The sequence below is a fragment of the Ochotona curzoniae genome, unplaced genomic scaffold (genome assembly GCF_017591425.1).
Source record: "Ochotona curzoniae isolate NIBS_2020 unplaced genomic scaffold, NIBS_Ocur_1.0 scaffold_2587, whole genome shotgun sequence".
Lineage (NCBI taxonomy): Eukaryota > Metazoa > Chordata > Mammalia > Lagomorpha > Ochotonidae > Ochotona > Ochotona curzoniae.
This window is the reverse complement of record NW_024467096.1, coordinates 5,188,799-5,209,476: the sequence shown is the minus strand read 5'-3', so window position 1 is coordinate 5,209,476 and position 20,678 is coordinate 5,188,799. Positions and strand designations below refer to the sequence as shown.

Sequence of the window (20,678 nt, the reverse complement as noted above, 5' to 3'; positions counted from 1 at the left end):
CATGAGACAGAAGATCTTCCTCTCTGTCTCTCCTCCTCTCTGTATATCTGCCTTTTCAATAAAAATAAATAAATCTTTATTTTAAAAAAAAGAATTAAAGAGGACTCAGTACCAGAAAATGGATGTATTTTACTCTGTTAACATATTAGAAGGAAAAAAGCATGTTATGTCAATAGGTGAAAAAAAGTCATAAAATTTGAGAACTTGTTTTAAAGATACAATAATTTTCAGTAAGACTAAAAGGAAACGTCCTTAAGTTGATAGAGCTTGTATACCAAGAACTACAGGGAAAACCTCACACACAGTTGATGATACAAGAAAAAAGTCCCCATTTGTGCCAGTTATTAATGTACTGCCCCTGAGTTTCAGATTAATCCTTCACTGCCTTTGCTGTGAACCTCTTTCCTAACTGGCAAAATGTTAACCTCTGTCAGGAGAGGGCGCTAGAGGGACGTGCCAGGAGGGCGGCTCTGATTCAGGGTGTCCCTCTGGCTTGCCCCTTGGGCACTGGCTCATTCAAGTTGTGCAGACACCGCAACAGGGGGCTCTTGCCTGCCCAACACACTGCGATCAGGTAAGGGTGATCCCATGAATTTAAAGATGATTCAACATTAGTAGATCTATCCGTGTAGTCTATTACTACATAAAAGGAGGGGAAAACCAAATCATCTCAATGGATGAAAAAAAAGAAACACAAACCATCTCATCAAATTGAGTGCTTCTCCAGCTTGTTTGTTTAAAAAGAAAAGATTCTTCAGCAAGGTTCCTAGTCACCTGCCTGCCAACCTTATCTTGCCTGTTGGGAACCAGCTTTGGTCCTGGGCAGCCCTGTAGGCACCCCTATGCACAGGCAGTCACAGCCATCCCCTCCACAATGAGGTCTGAATCTTAAGGATTATTTATTTAATTGAGAAGCAGAGTTACACACACACACACACACAGAATTTTTCTTCTGCTGATTCATTCTGCAAATGGCTGCCAACAGCCAGGCCAGGGCCAGGCTGAAGCCAGAGACCCAGGAACTCCAAGCCAACCGCTACGTGGGTGGGAGGGGCAGACACCTGAGCCATTCTCCACTGCCTTCCCAGATGTAGTATCAGGAAGTAGGATCCAAAGTAGAGCAGCCAGGACTCGAACCAGCATTCTCATATGGAGTGCTGGGCACTTCTTTCTCAACATCAGCCCCAGGTTTCATGGCTTATACAACATGCCATCTTTCTCTGTGGTTAGTTAGTTGTGCACCTGGTACTGGAAGGTATGTCTTCTGGGGAGCTTAGAACCCACTGGCCAGCCATTCCATCCATCCCTCCTTGGCAAGCCTCTGGCAGCCATGATCCTACTCTCAACTTACCTATTCTGTAGATTTGTTTTTTAAGGTTTGTTTTACTTATTTGGAAGGCAGGATGGCATCTGCTGCTTCACTTCCCAAAAAGCTACAACATCCAGGGCTGGCGCAGGAGGAAGCCAGGAGCCTGGAATTCTATCTGGGTCCTCTGTATTTTGGCTTTTGTTTTCCATGGCACATTAACAGGGAGTTGGATGGGAAGCAGAACAGCCAGGACTCACCTGAAGCTCTGTCGGTGTCACAGGTGGTGGCTTAACTTGCTGTGCCACAATGCCAGCACTAACTCGCCTATTTCTGACCTAGATACAGCAAGGACTCAGCTTGGTTAGATATTAGTATGAGAAATGCTGACTGAACAACTTGCAGGGCAGGCATTTGTAGAGCAGTTCAGATACTGAGTGTGGGCACCCCATCCTGGAATGCCTAGGTGGGGGTCCCAGGCCTTGCTTTGGATCCGACTTCCTGCTAAGCTGCACCCTGGGCGGCAGTTAAACAGGCAGCTGGAACACTTGGGTGTCTGCCACGCATGTAGGACATCTGGGTGGAGTTCCAGGCTCCTGGCTTCAGCCTGGCACAGCCGCAGCTGCTGCAACAGCCATTTGGAAAACAAATGAGCAAGTGGAAGATTCTCTCTTTCTCTCTCTCTCTCTGTCTCTTAATCTGACCCGTCTTTCAAGTAAATTAAAGCACATATTAAAAAAAAAGTAAGTCTCCATCTAAGCTAAATGGCAGCAGCAGAAGGCAGGTCTTCCACTGTCCTCAGATCGCAGCCACAGTGTCTATTCAGTGGGGATTCTGGAAACAAGGTGACTCACAGCTCATTCACTTGGCTCCCCAATTTATGGGTGATTTTTTTTTCCTTTAAAAACAGTTGTTTTTGCTCTCCTTGATATTTCTTTTTTTTCTTCTTCTTCTTTTTTTTTTTTTTTAAGATTCATTCCATTTTATGGAGACATAGCAAGCAAGAGGTCTTCTCTCCTCAAATGACCGCAATGGCTGGAGCTGAGCCGGTCCAAAGCCAGAAGCTTCTTCTGGGTCTCCCACATCAGTGCAGAAGCCAAAGGACTTGAGACATCTTGCACTGCTTTCCAAGGCCAGAAGCAGAGAACTGGATTAGAAGTGAAGCAAATGGGATTTGAACCAGCGCTAGGGATGCTGGTACCACAGGCAGAGGCTTAGCCTGCTCTGCGATGTTGCCAGCCCCTCTCCTTTACATGTTAAGAGTACAGGGCAGAAGGAAGCAGCGGACAGAAGGCTGCCTGGGTGACTCACCTGATGCTCCTTTTTAAGGAACATCTCAATCTCCATGTGAGTTCGGTTCTCCTCCTCGGTTTTCATCCGTAGCTTCTGTAAGAACAATAATCAGAGAGCAGCTCTCGCTGGTAGAGTCAGGAGTCAGATTCCTCCCAGCCAGAGGTGCAGCTTGGAGCGTGGCGCAGGTCTGCCTTAGCAGCCGCGATCCCCCAAAGCTGAGTGAACCTCCAAAGTTCACCCAGATGAGCTGCACTCGTGTCCTCAAGCCATGCAAGCTGCCGCTGCACCAGCTGCATACCAGGGCCCCGGATCAAACGCCTACACTCCGTCAGATATGAAAGGCCATCACTTTAAGGAGAAAAATGATGCTTCAAGGGCACAAGGCTCCTAGATCCAGAGAAGGGAATCCTGAGGAAAAAACATGGTGCTGCTGGGGGGGGGGGGGGAAGGTGCTGGACACAGCAGTGAAAGACATCACTCGGGAGGCCTGAACCTCCTATTCCGGTGTTTGGGTTTGAGTCCTGACTCAGTGTCTACTGCCAGTTTTCCACTGGCATGCACCTTAAGAGGTAGCTGAGATGACCTATGCCCTTGGGTCCCTCCACCCCCCTGGAGGAGCTCTGCACCCCTGGAGTTAGCCTGGCCCAGCCCTGCCTTTGCACCACTTGGAGAGTGAACCAGTAGATGAAGATCTCTCTGTGTCTGCCTGTCTCTCCCTCTCTCTGCTTTTCAAGTAAAGTGAAAAGTAATTGTATCCTAAGGGGAAAAAAAGTGGATGTTAAGAACTTATTGTTAAATATCTGTTAATTCATTTGAAAGGCAAGGCAATAGAAGGACACGCACACACAGTGAGCTAGCCAGCTTCCATCCTCTGGTCCACTCCCCAAATGCCTGCAACAGCCAGGTCTGGGCCAGGCCAAAGCCAGGAGTCAGGAGCTCTGTCTTGGTCTCCCACTTGGGACTCAGGGCCCCAAGTACTTGGTTCATCTTCTGCTATATTCCCAGGCGCATCAGCAGGAAGCTAGTTTGGAAGCAGAACAGCCAGGCCTTGAACTGGCACCGTAAGCAGTGGCATAACTCGCTGTGCAAGAGCAGCAGCTCTCTTGTAGGGTTTGCAGGCACACCTGGAAAGTAAGCTTTTGGCTCCACAGGTTTTAGAGGTGGGAGACCCCCCTCTCCACAAGGACACTCTCTGATGACACTGGTTCCTTTTTCTTTCCTGCTTGTTCTTGAAACCACTGGACCTTCCTCCTCAACGAAAGCCTACCCCTCCTTTCTGATAGCTTTCACTGTGGCTTCCCATCCCCTGCAGTTATGCTGGTACAAAGCGCAGCTCTCTGCATTCCATTTCTTACTGGAGGGGTAGCAGGGATGGTTACCATGGTAACAGCGATGAGGTGAGCAACAGCAGACACCTGCAGTCACTGGGTACCAGGTTGTGCCCTCTATGATCAGGCACCAAGAGAAACAGCTTGGTGGTTTCACAAAAACATACAATCCATGTTCAAAGTTCATGTCAGAGAAGCAGGAGGGACAGGCTCCAACCCCATAAAAACTGAAAGTCTTCAAGGCCTCATTTATTTTTGTATTTTCGATCCCAAGTTTAGGAGAGCAGCAGAGGGTGAGAGAATGTGTCCCAGAGCGGGGCAGTGTCAGCACGGGCAGCGCACACACATCTCCACGGTTCCTGCCGAGAGTGGCAGCGCTTACCTCGATCTCCTCCAGCAGCTGCTCCTCCGACTTGCTGCCCTTCTTCTGGGTCTGAGCAATCTGCAGATCAGTGATTTTTTTCATATAGCCATTCTCCAGGTTGGTTTTGGCTTTCAGCTCTTGCAGTTGGTCCTTGAGGTGAGCAATATACTCATTCTGAATCTGCAGATGAAAGATGAGGTTTCTAAATGAGGGTATGCTGCAAGCCCAGGGAGTGATGGTAGTACGTCTTAGCACATTATACCCTCTTACAATCTGTAGGAATGTTGGGAAGTTTGCCTAATTTCTCTAAGCCTGCTTTCACACCTGAAAAATCCCACCAGTGTCTGAAGCAACTTAGGAGTTCAATGAATATTTATTAATTTAAATACATGCCCTGAACCTCGGAGCATGCCCTACATCCGGGACCTGGGGAGGGTGGGAAATTGGGTGGGCCTTCTCCCTTAATAACCCCCTTTAAACATGAAGGAAACAATATGGAAAACATACTAGTATTATCCACTTTCCTATAGCCCTTGAACCTTCTTACCCTAATTAACTATGTAAAGATTGTCAAAATAAAAATAAATTTTTAAAATATATAATAAATAAATAAATAAATACATGCCCTGAGACCAGCTTTGTGGCATGGTGGATAAAACTATTACCTGCCACCCCAGCATACCATATGGACACCAGTTTGTGTCCCAGCTGCTCCTCTTCCTATCTAGCTCTCTGCTAACACACCTGGGAAAAGCAGCAGATGTCCCTGGGGATTGGGCCCCTGCTACCCACATCAGAGACCCAGAAGATGTTCCTGGCTCCTGGCGTCGGTATGGCCCAATCCTGGCTCATGTAACCACTGAGGAATGAAATAGTGAAAGTAAGATTTCCCTGTCAATCCCTTTCTTTATAACCCTTTCAAACAAATATTTTTTAAAAATGGATTTTTGCTTCTTTTTTTTCTACACAACCCTATTCCCCAACTTCTCTCTACTTCCTTACCTCTTCCTCATTCCCTTTATTGCCTTCCTTGGATTTTCAAATTGTACAGTTATTGATAAGGTGTGTCTGTTAAGGAAGAATTGTGTCAAAATGAATATGCGGTGGTTTTATTTCTTCAACTTGATTTTTTAAAGTTTTTAAAATTTTTATTGGAAAATCAGATTTACAGAGAGGAGACAGAGAAAGATCCTCCATCTGCTAGTTCACTCTCCAAGTAGCCACAATGGCCAGAGCTGAGCTGATCCAAAGCCAGGAGCTGCTTTGAGGTCTCTCTTGCGGGTGCAAGGTCCCAAGGCTTTGGACTATACTTGATTGCTTTCCCAGGCCACAAGCAGGCAGCTGGATGGGAAGCGGGGCTGCCGGGATTAGAACCGGCACCCATATGGGATCCCAGTGCATGTAAGGTGACTACTTTAGCCACTAGTTTTCCATGCCGGGCCGACTGAAACCCTTTCAATCTATTTAACTACTTAGACTTTCCTTTTTTTTTTTTTTTTTTTTAAGATTTGTTTATTTTTATTGGAAACGCAAATCAGATTTATAGAGAGAGGAAAAGACAGAGAGAAAGATCTTCCATTCATTGGATTATTTCCCAAATGGCTACAACAGCCGCAGCTGAACTGATCTGAACTCAGGAGCTTCTTCCAGGCCTCCCACAAGGGAGCAGCATCCCAAGGCTTTGGACTATCCTCTACTGCATTCTTAGGCCATAAGCAAGGAGTTGGATGGGAAGGGGAGCAGCCCAGGACAGGAATTGGCACCCATATGGGATGCTGGTGCTTTCAAGGCAAGGATTTAACTATTGAGGCAACGCACCAGGTCCCTCACTTAGACTTTCTTCAAGGTTCAGGTAACTGAAATACATAAAGCCTTTTCTAGAAAACCTCAGCCTGTATTGATGACAGTAGTTCTCTTTCTCAAAGAGTCTAACAGAGATGGATAGTTTGGAATTCACTAAATGGTGTCTTTTTACATGCACATTCAAACACTTAAGTGTGGGTGTTCAACCTTGCAGTTAAATGCCAAGGGAGATTCCCACATCCCACATCAGAGACCTTGGGCTCAATACCCAGCTCCAGCTCCTAACTCCAGCTTCCCACCAATGCAGACTCCAGCAGGACTGAGTAATCAGGTCAGTGCCACCCACGCGGAAGATCCCAGCTCCTGGTTTTTGTCTTAGACCCACCAAGCCCACTGAAGACACTTTAGAAGATAAGCCAGCAAATGGGAACATTTATGTTTTTCTCACAAAAAAGAAACAGAGGGCCAAGAGGACCTTAGGGACATATTCTGGTCAGTTTTCTTCACCTATTTGTTATTGAGTCCTTCAAAGTAACAGTATGGGAGTGGGCCCTGAGGTCCAGCTGCAGTATTGAGCCCTCTGCATCCGATCCAGCTTCCTGTTCAGGCACTATGAGAGCTGCGGGTAACAGTTCCTGTGCTGAGGGCCCTGCCAGCCCCCGGAGACCCGGATGGAGTCCCACGCCTGTGGCTATGGCCTGGTCCATCTCTAACTGGTGTGGGCATTAGGGGAGTGAATCAGCAGATGTAAGTTACCTCTGTATCTCTGTCTCTCTCTGTATGTCTCTGTTATTCTGCCCTTCAAGTAGATGAAAAAAAATTTTTTTAAATAAAATTGTAGGTAACTATGAATATCAGAACTGCAGAACTGAAATGCTCAGAGTCTCAGCCTATGTATTATATAACTGGCCATAAGGGCACACAGCATGGGCTGTGGCAAGCCAAGGACATCTGGTTTTAATGCTGTTGCCATGGACTTCTGATTGCTCCGATTTCCCTTCTGGGTCACTGTTTTGCACAAACATTGTTATGGTTCTCCATGGCAACAGTGTGGCAACACAGAGGAGGATATCGTATACTGCCAGGCTAGTTAGTCCTGGTAAATTCATGACCAGACATACCAAGAGATGAACTGAAGCACCGTTCATCTTCTCAGTTTCCCACTGTGCCCCAAGAAACAGACAAGAAGCAGTGAGTTATAGGCCAAAGATCTTCAGTTACAGGAAGTCCCTCCAAGATTTCATTAAGAAATGTTTAGCCTCCAGCACAACCCATACTGCTGTTTCTCCAGGGGGTCTGCAGCTCCAGGATCGAGCCCAAGGACTGAGGCCCCATGCTTGTGGGTTTCTAATAGCAGATGACACTTTACTTCCAATTCAAAACTGCCTCCAGACCTGGGCTTCTGGGCTTGTTATTTCAATTCAGAGGAAGCATGATTTAGTAATGGAAAGAAGCAGCAACCCATTCAAGCTAACAGGGCTCTAAAAGCTGCCATGGAAATGTGAGCCCAAGGATTTTAATGATAGTGTCCGTTTCCACAATTGAATATAGGCAGATAACACAACACCAGTTGTGAAATCTGCAAAGCTTCTCTCTGGAGAAGTCGCCTATTTGGTGGAATGGAAGAAGAGAAATGGGGGTGTAGTCCACGACTATGATAAAAGTCAGAAACTGACATTTACATACGGCTATCTGTCACTGAGAGTACTGACTGCTTCTAGAACAGTCTATGGATAAAGTCTGAGCTCAGTGGAAATCCTGTGGTCAAATATAACATAACAAAATGCAAACTTGTAATGTTTCAGGCTCCAGTTCTACCCTCTGCATTCTTTTCCTTTTCAATGATTCCTTTTTTGGATCCATCATATCAATTTCTTCTTCTCTTTCCATCAGCAGTAAAGTTGTCACACACCTCATTTTCCTCGTTGATGTGACTCCTGACATGTGCCATGTGAGTCCCAGCTCTGCTCCTTACTCCAGCTTCTGCTAATTTGTGCCCTGGGAGACAGCATGTCATGGCTGTCACCAACATGACAGAACAAACTGAGTTCTTGTCCCAGTGAAGAAGCACAGAGAAGGATCTACTCTCTCTCCTTCTCTGCCAAGTAAATAAAATAAATTAAAAATAGGATACATAAAATTATCCAGATGTCAGATAGAATCAAGATGGCGGAATAGGGTAAGGACACGTTTAAACAAAGAAATATTACCCAGTGTGAAGCAGAGAGAGCTCATTCCAGGAAACAGGAGAGGACAGAGTGACAGCAGAGGAACACTTGGAGACTGACAGACACAGGGAAGCAGCAGTAACAGTGGTGTGGTGTTGCAGTGACTGATATACCAGTGGCATTCAGCAAACGGCGATCTGAACTCCATCATGAGCCAGAACTCCACCAGCAACAAGGCGGAAAGGGACGTTTGGAGAGAGCTCCAGAGGTGAACCTAGACAAAGAACTGCTTCCTGCCAGTCTGTTTGATTTGACCAGGAACGGAGACAGAGTAGCAGATGCCAGATGGGCAGTGTGGGAACAAGGTGACTTTCATAATCCAGTCTGCCCCCTAGAGCCATGTTGGGTGCCATTTTAAGGAGGCTAGGGCTGTGGACAGTACTGCGCATGCACTGAGCTGGGAGTGAACTCATTTCTGGCTCAGCGAACTGCAACAATGTGGCACTCTACAGGTTTCACCTAGGACAGGTCTGGGTAGCCCTCAGACCTGACAGCCAGCAGATAAAGAACTCTAGCACTGGCACCATTTCATACAGTGTGGCAAAGAATTTAAGACTGCAGGGACAACATGAGCTGCGCGTGTACTGAGCTCAGTGAGAACTCAGTGAGCTCAGTTCTCACTGAGCTCAGTGCATTGCACTGGTCCAACATGAAAATATACCGACTATGGCATCGTGCAGGTCAAAATAGGTCAGTGTGGCCCTCAGACCTAATGTCCATCAGGTTCCTGCAAAGTCAGCACCAACAACCTAGCCATATAGGACACCTGGTGTCTCCCTAATCCTGGGACCTGCTCCAACCAAAAGTGGGAGAAAAGTTGCAGAGACAACGGTGCAGCCTTAGCAATGGTATCACAGGAGGTGGAGAGTGGTAAGCCAGGAGCTGGGGCTACGGAGACCATGACGGAAATCTAACATAAGAACTCAGACCTGGAACTCGCTGAAGGGAGTGGCACAAGTGACTGCAAACAAATACCAGGTACCAACTGTAATAAGTAAAATAAAACTGCAGACCTGTGGGTGACACAGCTTAGAAACTTGCCCCAAGGAGAAGACTCTGTTAACCAGAAGTACAATGACCAAGAGCAAAAGAAGAGACAAAGGCACAATGAATATCACTGAAGACTCCCCTGCAAAAGAGCAAAATCCTTTGCCAACCTGAGTTCACTGAGGAAGACATCGCGAAAATGGGGAATACAAAATTAAAAACACTTGTTATATTGGGCTCAGCAACGTGGCCTAGTGGCTAAAGTCCTTGCCTTGCACATATTGGGATCCCATATGAGTGCCGGTTCTAATACCGGAAGCTCCACTTCCCATCCAGCTCCCTGCTTGTGGCCTGGGAAAGCAGTTGAGGATGGCCCAAAGTCTTGGGACCCTGCACCCGTTTGGGAGACCCGGAAGAGGTTCCTAGTTCCCGGCTTTGGATAGGCGCAGCACCGGCCGTTGCGCTCACTTGGGGAGTGAATCATCAGACAGAAGACCTTCCTCTCTGTCTCTCCTCCTCCCTGTATGTCTGACTTTGTAATAAAAATAAATAAATCTTTTAAAAAAATTAAAAACACTTGTTATAAATCTTATCAACAACAAGAAGCATGTAAAGCAGGCATTCAAGGAATTTAAGGAATATGTCACACTGGAAATGACTCAAATGAAAGCTGATATATCAGAAATGAAGCATACAATGGAGCAAATTAAAATACAGTGGAGAGTCTCCAAAATAGAATGAAGCAAGCAGAAGAAAGAATCTGAGAATTGGAAGATATTTCCTGTCACCGGGGGAAACAAACAAAAAGGTGGAAGCAGAGCTGGATCAGACCAAAAAAAGTATTCAAGAATGGAAAGATACTATTAAAAGGCGAAATATATGGAGTTATGGGAGTCGCAGAAGGTGCAGAAAGATAAGCTGGGTTTACAAATGTATATTTTTTAAAGATTTATTTATTTATTGGAAAGGCAGATATACAGAGAGGAGGAGAGACAGAGAGGAAGATCTTCTGTCCGATGATTCACTCCCCAACTAAGCGCAACGGCCAATGCTATGCCAATCTGAAGCCAGGAGCCAGGAACTTCTTCTGGGTCTCCCTTATGGGTGCAGGGTCCCAAGGCTTTGGGCCATCCTCGACTGCTTTCCCAGGCTACAAGCAGGGAGCTGGATGGGAAATGGAGCTGCCGGGATTAGAACTGGCACCAGGGATCCCAGCGCGTTCAAGGCGAGGGCTTTAGGCCATGCCACAGGGCCCTACAAATGTGTTTAATGAAATAATAAGGGAAAAAATTTCACTAACCTAGAGAAAGAATTGGAAAACAACATCCAGGAGGGACACAGAACTCCCAACAGGGTAGACCAAAAGTGATTTTCACCAAGACACATGATCATGCTCTCTGCAAACCAAACATAAGCAAAAGATACTTAAATGTGCACGTGAAAAAAAATCAGTTGACATATAAAGGAATGCGAATTAAACACACAGGAGATCTCTCACAGGAAACTCTACAGGCCAGAAGAGAATGGAACGACATACTCCAGATTCTAAAAGAAAAAAAAAATGTCGGCCCAGGAAATCGTACCCAGCAAAGCTTTGTTTTGTCTTTGAAAATGAAATGAAATTCTTCCACAGTAAAGAAAAATTAAAAGAATATTTGTCTTCCAAACATGCTCTACAAATGATACTTAAAGATGTTCTCTTGACAGAGAAAAGGAGCAGCGCCCACCAAAACCAAAGGCAAATGTGAAAAACATCCCAATAAAATAACAACAGAAAACTAAATCATTAAACAACCCATTTCTTTTCTTTTTTTTTTTAAAGATTTATTTATTTTTATTGGAAAGGCAGATATATAGAGAGGAGGAGAGACAGAGAGGAAGATCTTCCGTCCAATGGTTCATTCCCCAAGTGGCCGCAAAGGCTGGAGCTGATCCAATCCAAAGCCAGGAGTTTCCTCTGGGTCTCCCATGCAGGTGCAGAGTCCCAAGCTTTGGACCGTCCTCCACTGCTTTCCCAGGCCACCAGCAGGAGGCTGCATGGGAAGTGGAGCTGCCGGGATTAGAACCAGTGCCCATATGGGATCCTGGCTCACTCAAGGGGAGGACCTTTACCATTACGCTATCACACCAAACGCAAACAATTCATTTCTAAAATGGCAGGACCAAATTATTATCCATTCATATTAACCCGCAATATAAATGGCTTAAACTCATCAATCAAATGTCAGATTAGTAGACTGGATTAAAAAACACATCTATTTGCTGCCTATGTATCTCATAGATTTTTATTTTTTTTAATTTAGTTTCATTTCTTCAAGGCACTTTCTTATTAAATTCTTCACTCATAGATCATACGGTAGCATCATTTTTTAAAAAGATATTTTTTAATTTTTATTGAAAAGGCAGATATACAGAGAGGAAGATCTTCCGTCTGATGGTTCACTCTCCAAACGACCGCAACGGCCGAACCTGAGGTGATCCAAAGCCAGGAGACCTGAGCTTCTTCTGGGTCTCCCTCACGGGTGCAGGGTCCCAAGGCTTTGGGCCGTCCTCGACTGCTTTCCCAGGCTACAAGCAGGGAGCTGGATGGGAAGTGGAGCTGCTGGGATTATAACCGATGCCCATATGGGATTCCGGCACATGCAAGGTGAGAACTTAAACGACTACGCTATTGCACCAGGCCCAATAGCATCATTTTCTTCAAGAAGGTTTTTGATTTTCTTTTTCATTTCTTTACTGACACATTAGTCATTCAGTAGTATGTTATTTCTCCTTGTGTTTTTAATTTCTGTTTTTCTTCCTGTTGTTGATTTGGTATTGTGTCTTTTCATTTGAGGAGATGTATAGTAACTGTGTAATGGAGACTATCATATCCGGATGTGAGGATACAATGCAGTATGCATCTCTACTTCCAGACCAAAGATGGACTCCCAATGAGACTGTTTACTATATCTTTTTTGTGGTTGTTGTTTATTTGTTTACTACATCTTGACAACAGAATGCTGGACTCTCTGCCATTGTCCATGCCCGCAATGATGGACATATGAGTGTTTATTATGAACTATACCATAGCAACAATATAGGGGAACTCATTGAAGGGGGAGGGTACTCCGGAGGGGCTTAGGGGAAATCCCAGGACCTACGGAACTGTGTCATAAAATGATAACAATAATTTTAAAAAGTTAAAAGAAAATTATCCAGATGTGGGCCTGGCGTTGTAGCCTAGTGGCTAAAGCCCTTGCCTTGCATGCCCAGGAATCTATATCGGTGCTGGTTTATATCACAGCTGCTCCACTTTGTTTCCAGTTCTCTGTTTGTGGCCTGGAAAAGCAGTAGAGGACAGCCTAAGGTCTTGTGACCTGCACCCGAGTGGGAGACCTGGAGGAAATTCCTGGCTCCTGGCTTTGGGCCTGCTCAGCTCTGGCCACTGTGGCCATTTGGGGAGTGAATCAGCAAATAGATCTTCTTCTGTCTCTCTTTTACTCTATAAATGTGATTTTCCAGTAAGAATAAATAAATCTTTAAAAAATTATCGAGGTGGGCACGGCGTGATAGCATAGTGGTTAAAGTCCTTGCCTTAAATGTGCCAGAATCCCATATGGGCACTTGTTCTAATCCCGGTGGCCCTGCTTCCCATCCAGCTCCCTGCTTGTGGCCTGGGAAAGCAGTCGAGGATGGCCCAGTACCTTGGGACTCTGCACCCGCATGGGAGACCCAGAAGAAACTCCTGGCTCCTGGCTTTGGATTGGCTTAGCTCCAGCCATTGCAGCCACTTGAGGAGTGAATCATTGGATGGACAATCTTCCTCTTTGTCTCTCCTCCTCTCTGTATATCTGCCTTTCCAATAAAAATAAAAATAAATAAGTAAATCTTTAAAAATATATATCCAGGTGTTGGGACTGGCACCATGGTGTAGTAGACATTTAGCATCCCTTATGGGCTCTGGTTCAAGCCCTGGCTGCTCCAAATCTGATCTACCTCCCTGCTTATGGCCTTGGAACCAGCAGATGATGGCACAAGTCTTTGGGGGCCTGAACTTACATGGAAGTCCTGGAAGAAGCTTCTTGCTCCTAGCTTCAGGCTGGCTCAGCTCTAGCTGTTGCCTCTATCGAGGAGTGAACCAGTGGATGGAAGATCTCTATCTGTCCTTCTCTTTCTGCTTAAAAAATGTCTGCCTTCCAAATAAAAATAAATAAATCTCTTTAAATTATTCAGACGTCTATTATCAGAAAAAAAGGAAAGGTGATCATGTCTCCATTGCACTAACATTATCCAACACACTCAGTGCAATAATCAAAACAGTTTTGTTCACAGCAGTTCAAGTGTTTTTCACAATAATTTATGCTAAAACAGTATCATGTTGTTAAAACACTGGGACAAGCCACAAAAGGCACACTTGGAAAGGAAACATCTTAATAGTCAAGAGAAGACTGAGGAAGGCATGCATGTTTTCGACATGCTGTTATTTCAACAACCAGCGATGAGTCTTATTCTTAGGGACTCGCATTAGAACCTCATACAATGGGCCTGGGCCAGTGGCTCAATTGGCTAATCCTCCCCTTGTGGACTGGGAGAGCAGTTGAAGACAGCCCAAAGCCTTGGGACCCTGCACTCGTGTGGGAGACCCAGAGGAGCCCTCTTGCTCCTGGCTTGGGATCGGCTCAGTACTGGCTCAGAACCATTGGTTCGTATGGAAGACAGGGCTGGAAACAGAACTGCCCAAGCAGTTGAAACCAGCATGTGCTTAACTTGATTGGGGCGACGGACCATGCCAGACCCTCTACTGGCAAGCACACACAAGAATCAGGTCTAGGATCACCTCAGATGAACTTTTTTTTGGAGAACCCTCCAACTAAATTGCTGATCTCAGAACCCCAACCAGGAAGAGACTATGCTATGTCAGCCAGTGGATTCTGAATAGATTTCATCGTGCTTGGAATGGCGAGACTGGGAGCAATTCAGAACTGTTGAACTATCAAAACTGCATGAGCAGAACCCTTGGCAGCATGCCCCACCTCGGGGACCTGGGATGGATGGGAGAGTGGGTGGGGCTTCTGCCTTTGTTCCTCCCCTGACACCTGATACAGGGAGAAAATGATATTAGTGTGGAAAGAATGGTCATACCCACTTTCCTGTAGCCCTTGACCATCTGTACCCTAATCAACTATGTAAGGTTATAAAAATAAAAAATAATAAAGAAAAGGGAAAGAGAAAAATGGGTGGTCATGATGTTTAATGACATAATGAAGCCTCATGAACATACGAGAGGGTTAATGTCATGGTCATACTTTCTCTTCTGCGAAGTCATAATACTGGAGAATATCTGAGACCAAGTGGGGAAGGAGAGGTGGTGTGGTCAGAAATACACAAGGGCAAAAAACCACTAAGAGCACCAGAGAGTGAGGCTGCCCTGGATTCTGTCCCCAACACACCCATACATTCAAGGCCGCCTCTCCAGTCACTCCATGTCTTCAATGGCAAAGCCAGCCCAGGAGTCCCCACTCTCTGTCCGTCATAACTTCACTTGGTTAGAGAAAGATGGTTTCTACACACACAGGAAGGTGTGGGCAAGGTTAATTCTTACCTGTGCTTCAGCCTGCCGTTCTTTTTTGACATTAATGAGTTGCTTTTGAAGAGATTTTATCTGTTTTCTTCCTTTTTCCTCCCTAGAAGGAATTAAGAATGATTTTGTGTTTGAGTAGTGCTTCTCAAATCGTACCGTGTATGTAAAGATCAGCCAGACGTTCAAAACCGGCTGCGAGGGCTCCATCCACAGTCCGACTTCCAGGTAAGTGACAAGGGACTCTGGATGCTAACGGTGCTGCTTCAAAGAGCACACTTACCTTCTTTTTTAAAAGGAGAGGCTCCTAGCTGCTGGCTCTTTGGCTCAGCTCCAGCCATGTGGCCACTTGGATAGTGAACCAATTGATAGAAGGTCTTCTTCATCTTTCTTTGTCTCTCCTTCTCTCTGTAGATTTATTTATTTTGATTTGAAAGGCAGGGGTACAGACAGAGGAGAAACAACATAGAAGGAGAGCTTTCCTACTCACTGGCACTATTAAAATGCCTGTAACAGCCAAAGTGGGCCAGGCCAAAGTGTGGAGCCAGGAGCTTTATCCAAGACTCCCATGTGAGTCAGGGGCCCACTCAAGTACTTAGGCCATCTTCCATCACTTTCCCAGGCACATTACCATGGAGGTAGGCTGGAAGTGGAGCAACTTGGACACGAACTGTCAACCATACAGGATGCCAGCATCACAAGAGATGATTTTAAATAGCTATATCACAACATTGGCTCCCAGTTTGTCTTCATTTGAAAATTTAGGCCATTTATATCCAAGGGCATTATCAGTAAGTAATGACATAGTCTTGTTATTTTTTCATACACATTCCCATTGTTTGTTTTGTACCTTGTGCCTTCAGTAGGTGAATTTTCTGCATTCACATTCTTGCATGATGTTGTCTATCATTAAATATTATTTGTAAGGCTGGTATAAGCAGTGGCAAATACTTCTAACTTGTTTCTTTTGAAAGGTCTTTATTTTACCTTTGTTTTCAAATGAGAATTTCATAGGGTACAGTATTCTGAGCTAACAGTTTTTGTTTTGTTTTGTTTTCTCTCCAAGCCTGTAGGGTTTCTGACATGAAATCAGCTATTAATCAAATTAGAGATTCTTTTAAGGTAATCTGATATTTCTCTCATGTACATTTCAAGATGTGTTGTGGTGAAGATCTTTTCAGAATATATCTATTGGGAGTTTATGTACTTCCTGTATTTAATATCCATTGTTTTAATGAATAGGTCTTCTAACCCATCCTGTTTCTCCATCCCTTCAGGAACTGTTACAGCTCTGGGGAATGGTACCCAAGTTTCTGGATTCCAGTTATCTTCCCTGGCAAGCACAGATTGGGCTTGTTTTAGAAACCAAGGGCTTTTGTCAAGTGTCCTTAAAAATACATCAACACAAATCACACATTATTCTGACCTGGCAATGACATCGTAGAAGTGCTTTTTGTTTTCCCTCTCTCTGCTCAAAGCTTGCAGGAGACTGGTGAACGTGCCCGACTCTCTCAAGTCCTGCATGGTATTTGTAATGATATTATTGAAAAATCGTCTGGATAGAGAAACCAGAGAGGTTAATGAGGCATGTTTCTCTAGATATAATAATCTCTAGTATTATTCACATAACATTCAAAAACAGGTACAACTACATTTTTTTTTAAGATTTGCTTATTTACCTATTTGAATGACAGAGGTAACAGAGAGAAGCTGAGACAGAGTTATAAATGAAAGGGGAAGTGGGTCCACCCAGGGACATGGCAGGCTAATCCTTGGGCTGTGGCTCTGGTACCCCATATGGATACTGTTCAATTCTTGACTGCTCTACTTCGAATCCATGTCCCTGACAATGCACCTGAGAAAGAAGCCAAAAACACTCCAATTACCTGAGTCCTTGCAACCACATGAAAAACATGGAGGAAGTTCTTGGCTCCTAGCCTTGGTCCACCACAGATCCTGCTGTTGCAGCCATTTGGGGAGTGAACCAGCAGATGGAAGATCTCCCAGACCATTAGCAGGCAGCTGGACTAGAAGTGGAGCAGCTGGGACTTGAACCGATATCCACATGAGCTGTCACAGATAGCAGATTTACCTGCTATGCCATGGCCCTGGTGTATACTTATATTAATGCCACTAGGTTGTTACTGTTTTCCTTTTTTTTTAATGTTAATAACATTGTATTATGTGATACAGTTTTATAGGCACTGGATTCCCCCCCACCCCTCCCCTAACCCTCCCCCCATGGTGATTACTGTTGTTTTCCAAACGCAAAGGAAAGATAATGGAAAAGCTAGTAGTCTACTTCGATAAATTCACTCTGTATCTATGTGTTGAGCTATTGCACTATGCCTTGAAAAAAATGTACAAGCATTGCATGGTAATCAAAATTTTATTTTCCTTCCACTCTACCCCATTAATCAAAAATTTAAAAACTTAAGTTAAATACAAATTGGAAGCAAAGATGCAATCATTTGCCCAAGATCCTAGCCCAAACCTAACCTTAACCCTAACCCTACAGTTCAAAACCACCATGCTTTGAACTGTACCACACCTCCTCTAGGCAGTCTGTAGCTAATCTTATCACCAGCTGTTTTGGATAAATGGACTAACTCCTAAGAGAAGACAGCCATCAGCCATCCTTATATGCATTCTCCATGCCACCTGCCCTGCTGCCACCGCCCCCCTTGTATGCAACCTTACATCTATGCATAAAAGCAGCATTACATTTCCAAACAGGCTCATTTCCTTACCTATCATTCTGAATTTTCTTCAGTGTCTCCATTGTCATTATGGTTTGCCACGTAGGTTTTTTAAAGATGGAATCCTGCGTGGCATTATGTTCTACACCAAATTGGCCTCCTTTTCGGGCTTCTGGCTGCTTTCCTTTAATTGTAGATGGACTGGACATTTTCATAGCTGTTGAGATCATCGACTTTTCCAGGCTACCGGCATCTTTCTAACAACAAATGATGTTAAGACTTTTTTTTTTTTTTTTAAAAAGAGACAATATTCTAGGAAACAGGGCTTCTTAATACACTTTTCAACCTCATAGGAAACATCCTTTCCTTCAGTCACACACAACTTGATGTCTTCCTGCCTTCCTCCCATATTCCCTCTGTCATACTCCAACTCACCCCTTGGGAGCCTTTAACACTGTCATCACAGCTAGAGCTTACTGTGCAATATCTCTGTTAACAGGTATTTACCGCATAGGAAGTATGTATAAAAGCTCTCTACCAGATAATGTTCTATGAGCAGATAGAATGTCTTAGAGATCTTGGATTACTGTAAATACTTTTAAAAAATCTTTATTTATTTTTTATTGCAAAGTCAAATATACAGAGAGGAGGAGAGGAGGCAAGGAAGGCCATCTGTCCGTTGCCTCACTCCCCTAGCAGCCCCAACAGCTGGAGCTGAGCCAATCCGAAGCAGGAGCTCAGAGCCTCCTCCGCATCCCCCAAGTGGGTGCAGGGTGTGCTTTCCCAGGCTACAAGCAGGGAGCTGCATGGAAAGTGGGGCTGCCGGGGTTACACCCTGCGCCCAAATGGGATCCTGGTGTGTGCAAGATAAGGACCTTAGCTGCTAGGTTACCACACCAGGTTAGAATCCTGGGTTAGATTCCACCATGCTGGAATCCATGGTTAGAGTCCCAACTGCTCCAAGTTCGAATCCAATTCTCTGTTGATACTCCTGGGATATCAGTGGAAGAGGGCCCAAGATTTAGGGTCCCTAAGACCCCTGTGGAAGGCAGGATGGCTTTCCTGCTTCTTGTCTCTGGCCCAGCCGTTACAGTCATTTGGAGAATAAACCAGTCAATGGGGAATCTCTTTCGGTCTTTTTGTCACTCAAATAAATGAATACATCTTTTTAAAAAAAAAAGTTGGGTTTATTTCGGTGTAAAAAATTTGAAATCCAGTTTTTTTTTTCTATTTTGCTGTTTTAAAAGTTTGTTTTTATAATGGATTGGACATTTAGTCCATGTTCTTTTCTAAAAGTTCATACTTATTTCTAGTCTTCTGTAAATAATGCTATTTTTCAAGTGCCCAAGATGAAACGTAGAGGAATGTTTTTTTTAATTTATTATTTTTTAATTTTTTAAAAAGATTTATTTATTTTTATTAGAAAGTCAGATATACAGAGAGGAGGAGAGACAGAGAGGAAGATCCTCTGTCCAATGATTCACTCCCCAAGTTATCACAATGGCTGGAGCTGTGCCAATCCAAAGCCGGGAGCCAGGAACTTCCTCTGGGTCTCCCACGTGGGTGCAGGGTCCCAAGGCTTTGGGCCATCCTCAACTGCTTTCCCAGGCCACAAGCAGGGAGCTGGATGGGAAGTGGAGCTGCTGGGACCAGAACCAGTGCCCATACAGGATCCCGGGTGCATTCAAGGCAAGGACTTTAGCCACTAGGCCACGCTGCTGGGCCTAAGTTAAGTTTTTCTTTTTTAATAACTCTGGTGCTCAGAGGAGTCCAAAACATCAATGTCAATGTAATGACTGAGGGGAACACAGCTCAATATTGAAACAAGCAGGTTGTGGCAGATCCAAGGGCAAGTTATTTTCAATGAAAGCAATGTTCAAGTTGAATTTCCTCCCCCTAGTGTTCAGTTGGCTTTTAGCAACTGGGAAACAAGATGGATGGGACAACTCAGTCTTGATTTCAGTAAGTCTATAGCTGTGCCTTGGTAACTGTGAGGGATCTGCTGCAGCTCCGTCACTCCGACAACGCACACTAACTCTGCAGATGATCTTGGCCCTTAAACACAGTAGTACATCCTCCAATATACTGCCAATGATCTCCATGTTACTCAAGCCCTCTAATACAAAGCACATGCTATGTACAAAATGCATACTGTTTAGGGAACAATTACAAGGGGGAGGGCCTGGCGCTGTGGCCTCACAGCTAAAGTCCTCACCTTGAACTCCCCGGGATCCCATATGGGCGCCAGTTCTAATCCCGGCAGCTCCACTTCCCATCCAGCTCCCTGCTTGTAGCCTGGGAAAGCAGTCGAGGACGGCCTAAAAGTGTTGGGACCCTGCACTCATGTGGGCAACCAGGGAGAAGCTCCTGGCTCCTGGCTTCAAGTTGGTTTAGTTCCAGCCATTGTGACCATTTGGGGAGTGAACCAACAGATAAAGATCTTTCTGTTTCTCCTTCTCTTTGTAAATATGCCTTTTCTATGAAAAAATAAACAAAATTTTTTTCAAAAAGAGCTCTCTTATATTAAAAAAATGAATATATAGATTTTTATCAACTGAGCACCCTTAACTCTTAAAGTGAAATTCAAAATGCCATAAAACATGAATTATTCTTTTCTTTTAAAATTCATTTATTTTTATCTGAAAGGCAGATTTACAGAAAGACAGAGAGACACACAGAGAAAGATCCAAAAGACAGGATCCAAAGACAGGAATCAGGAACTTCTTCTGGGTTTCCCACATGGTTACAGGGGCTTAAGGACTTGGGCCTTCCTCTGCTGCTTTCCCAGACCATACACAGGGAGCTGGCTGGGAACTGGAGCAGTCAGGATATGAATCAGGACCCATACTGGATACTGGCACCAGCAGACAGAGGATTAGCCTATTGACCCACAGCACCAGCCCCTTCTTATTTCTTTCTCTCTCTCTCTTTCTCTCTCTCTCTTAAGAAATACAGAGGAACTGTAAGGCTTCTTCCTCACTTCCTCCCTTATTTGGAAGGCAGAATCATAGGAAAAGGGGAGACAGAGACATTGTCCATCCAATGGTTTTACTCTCCAAATAGCCACAACAACTGGGGCTGGGCCAGACTGAAGCCAGGAGCCAGGAGCT

The 20,678-nt window shown here is 44.7% G+C and overlaps 1 protein-coding gene across 2 annotated transcripts in view; it reads right to left on the bottom strand.

Moving 5' to 3' along the window:
- LOC121171359 (dynein regulatory complex protein 9-like) overlaps positions 1-20,678 on the bottom strand; it is a 33,140-nt gene that overhangs the window by 8,947 nt on the left and 3,515 nt on the right. For both annotated transcript variants that reach the window (XM_041003057.1, XM_041003056.1), the window contains exons 3-8: positions 20,461-20,495; positions 17,620-17,811; positions 16,296-16,424; positions 14,894-14,975; positions 4,310-4,471; positions 2,618-2,692 (exon numbers count right to left, since the gene is read on the bottom strand). In XM_041003057.1, the coding sequence (XP_040858991.1) occupies positions 2,618-2,692; positions 4,310-4,471; positions 14,894-14,975; positions 16,296-16,424; positions 17,620-17,811; positions 20,461-20,495 (675 nt within the window). The remainder of the gene's footprint in view (positions 1-2,617; positions 2,693-4,309; positions 4,472-14,893; positions 14,976-16,295; positions 16,425-17,619; positions 17,812-20,460; positions 20,496-20,678) is intronic.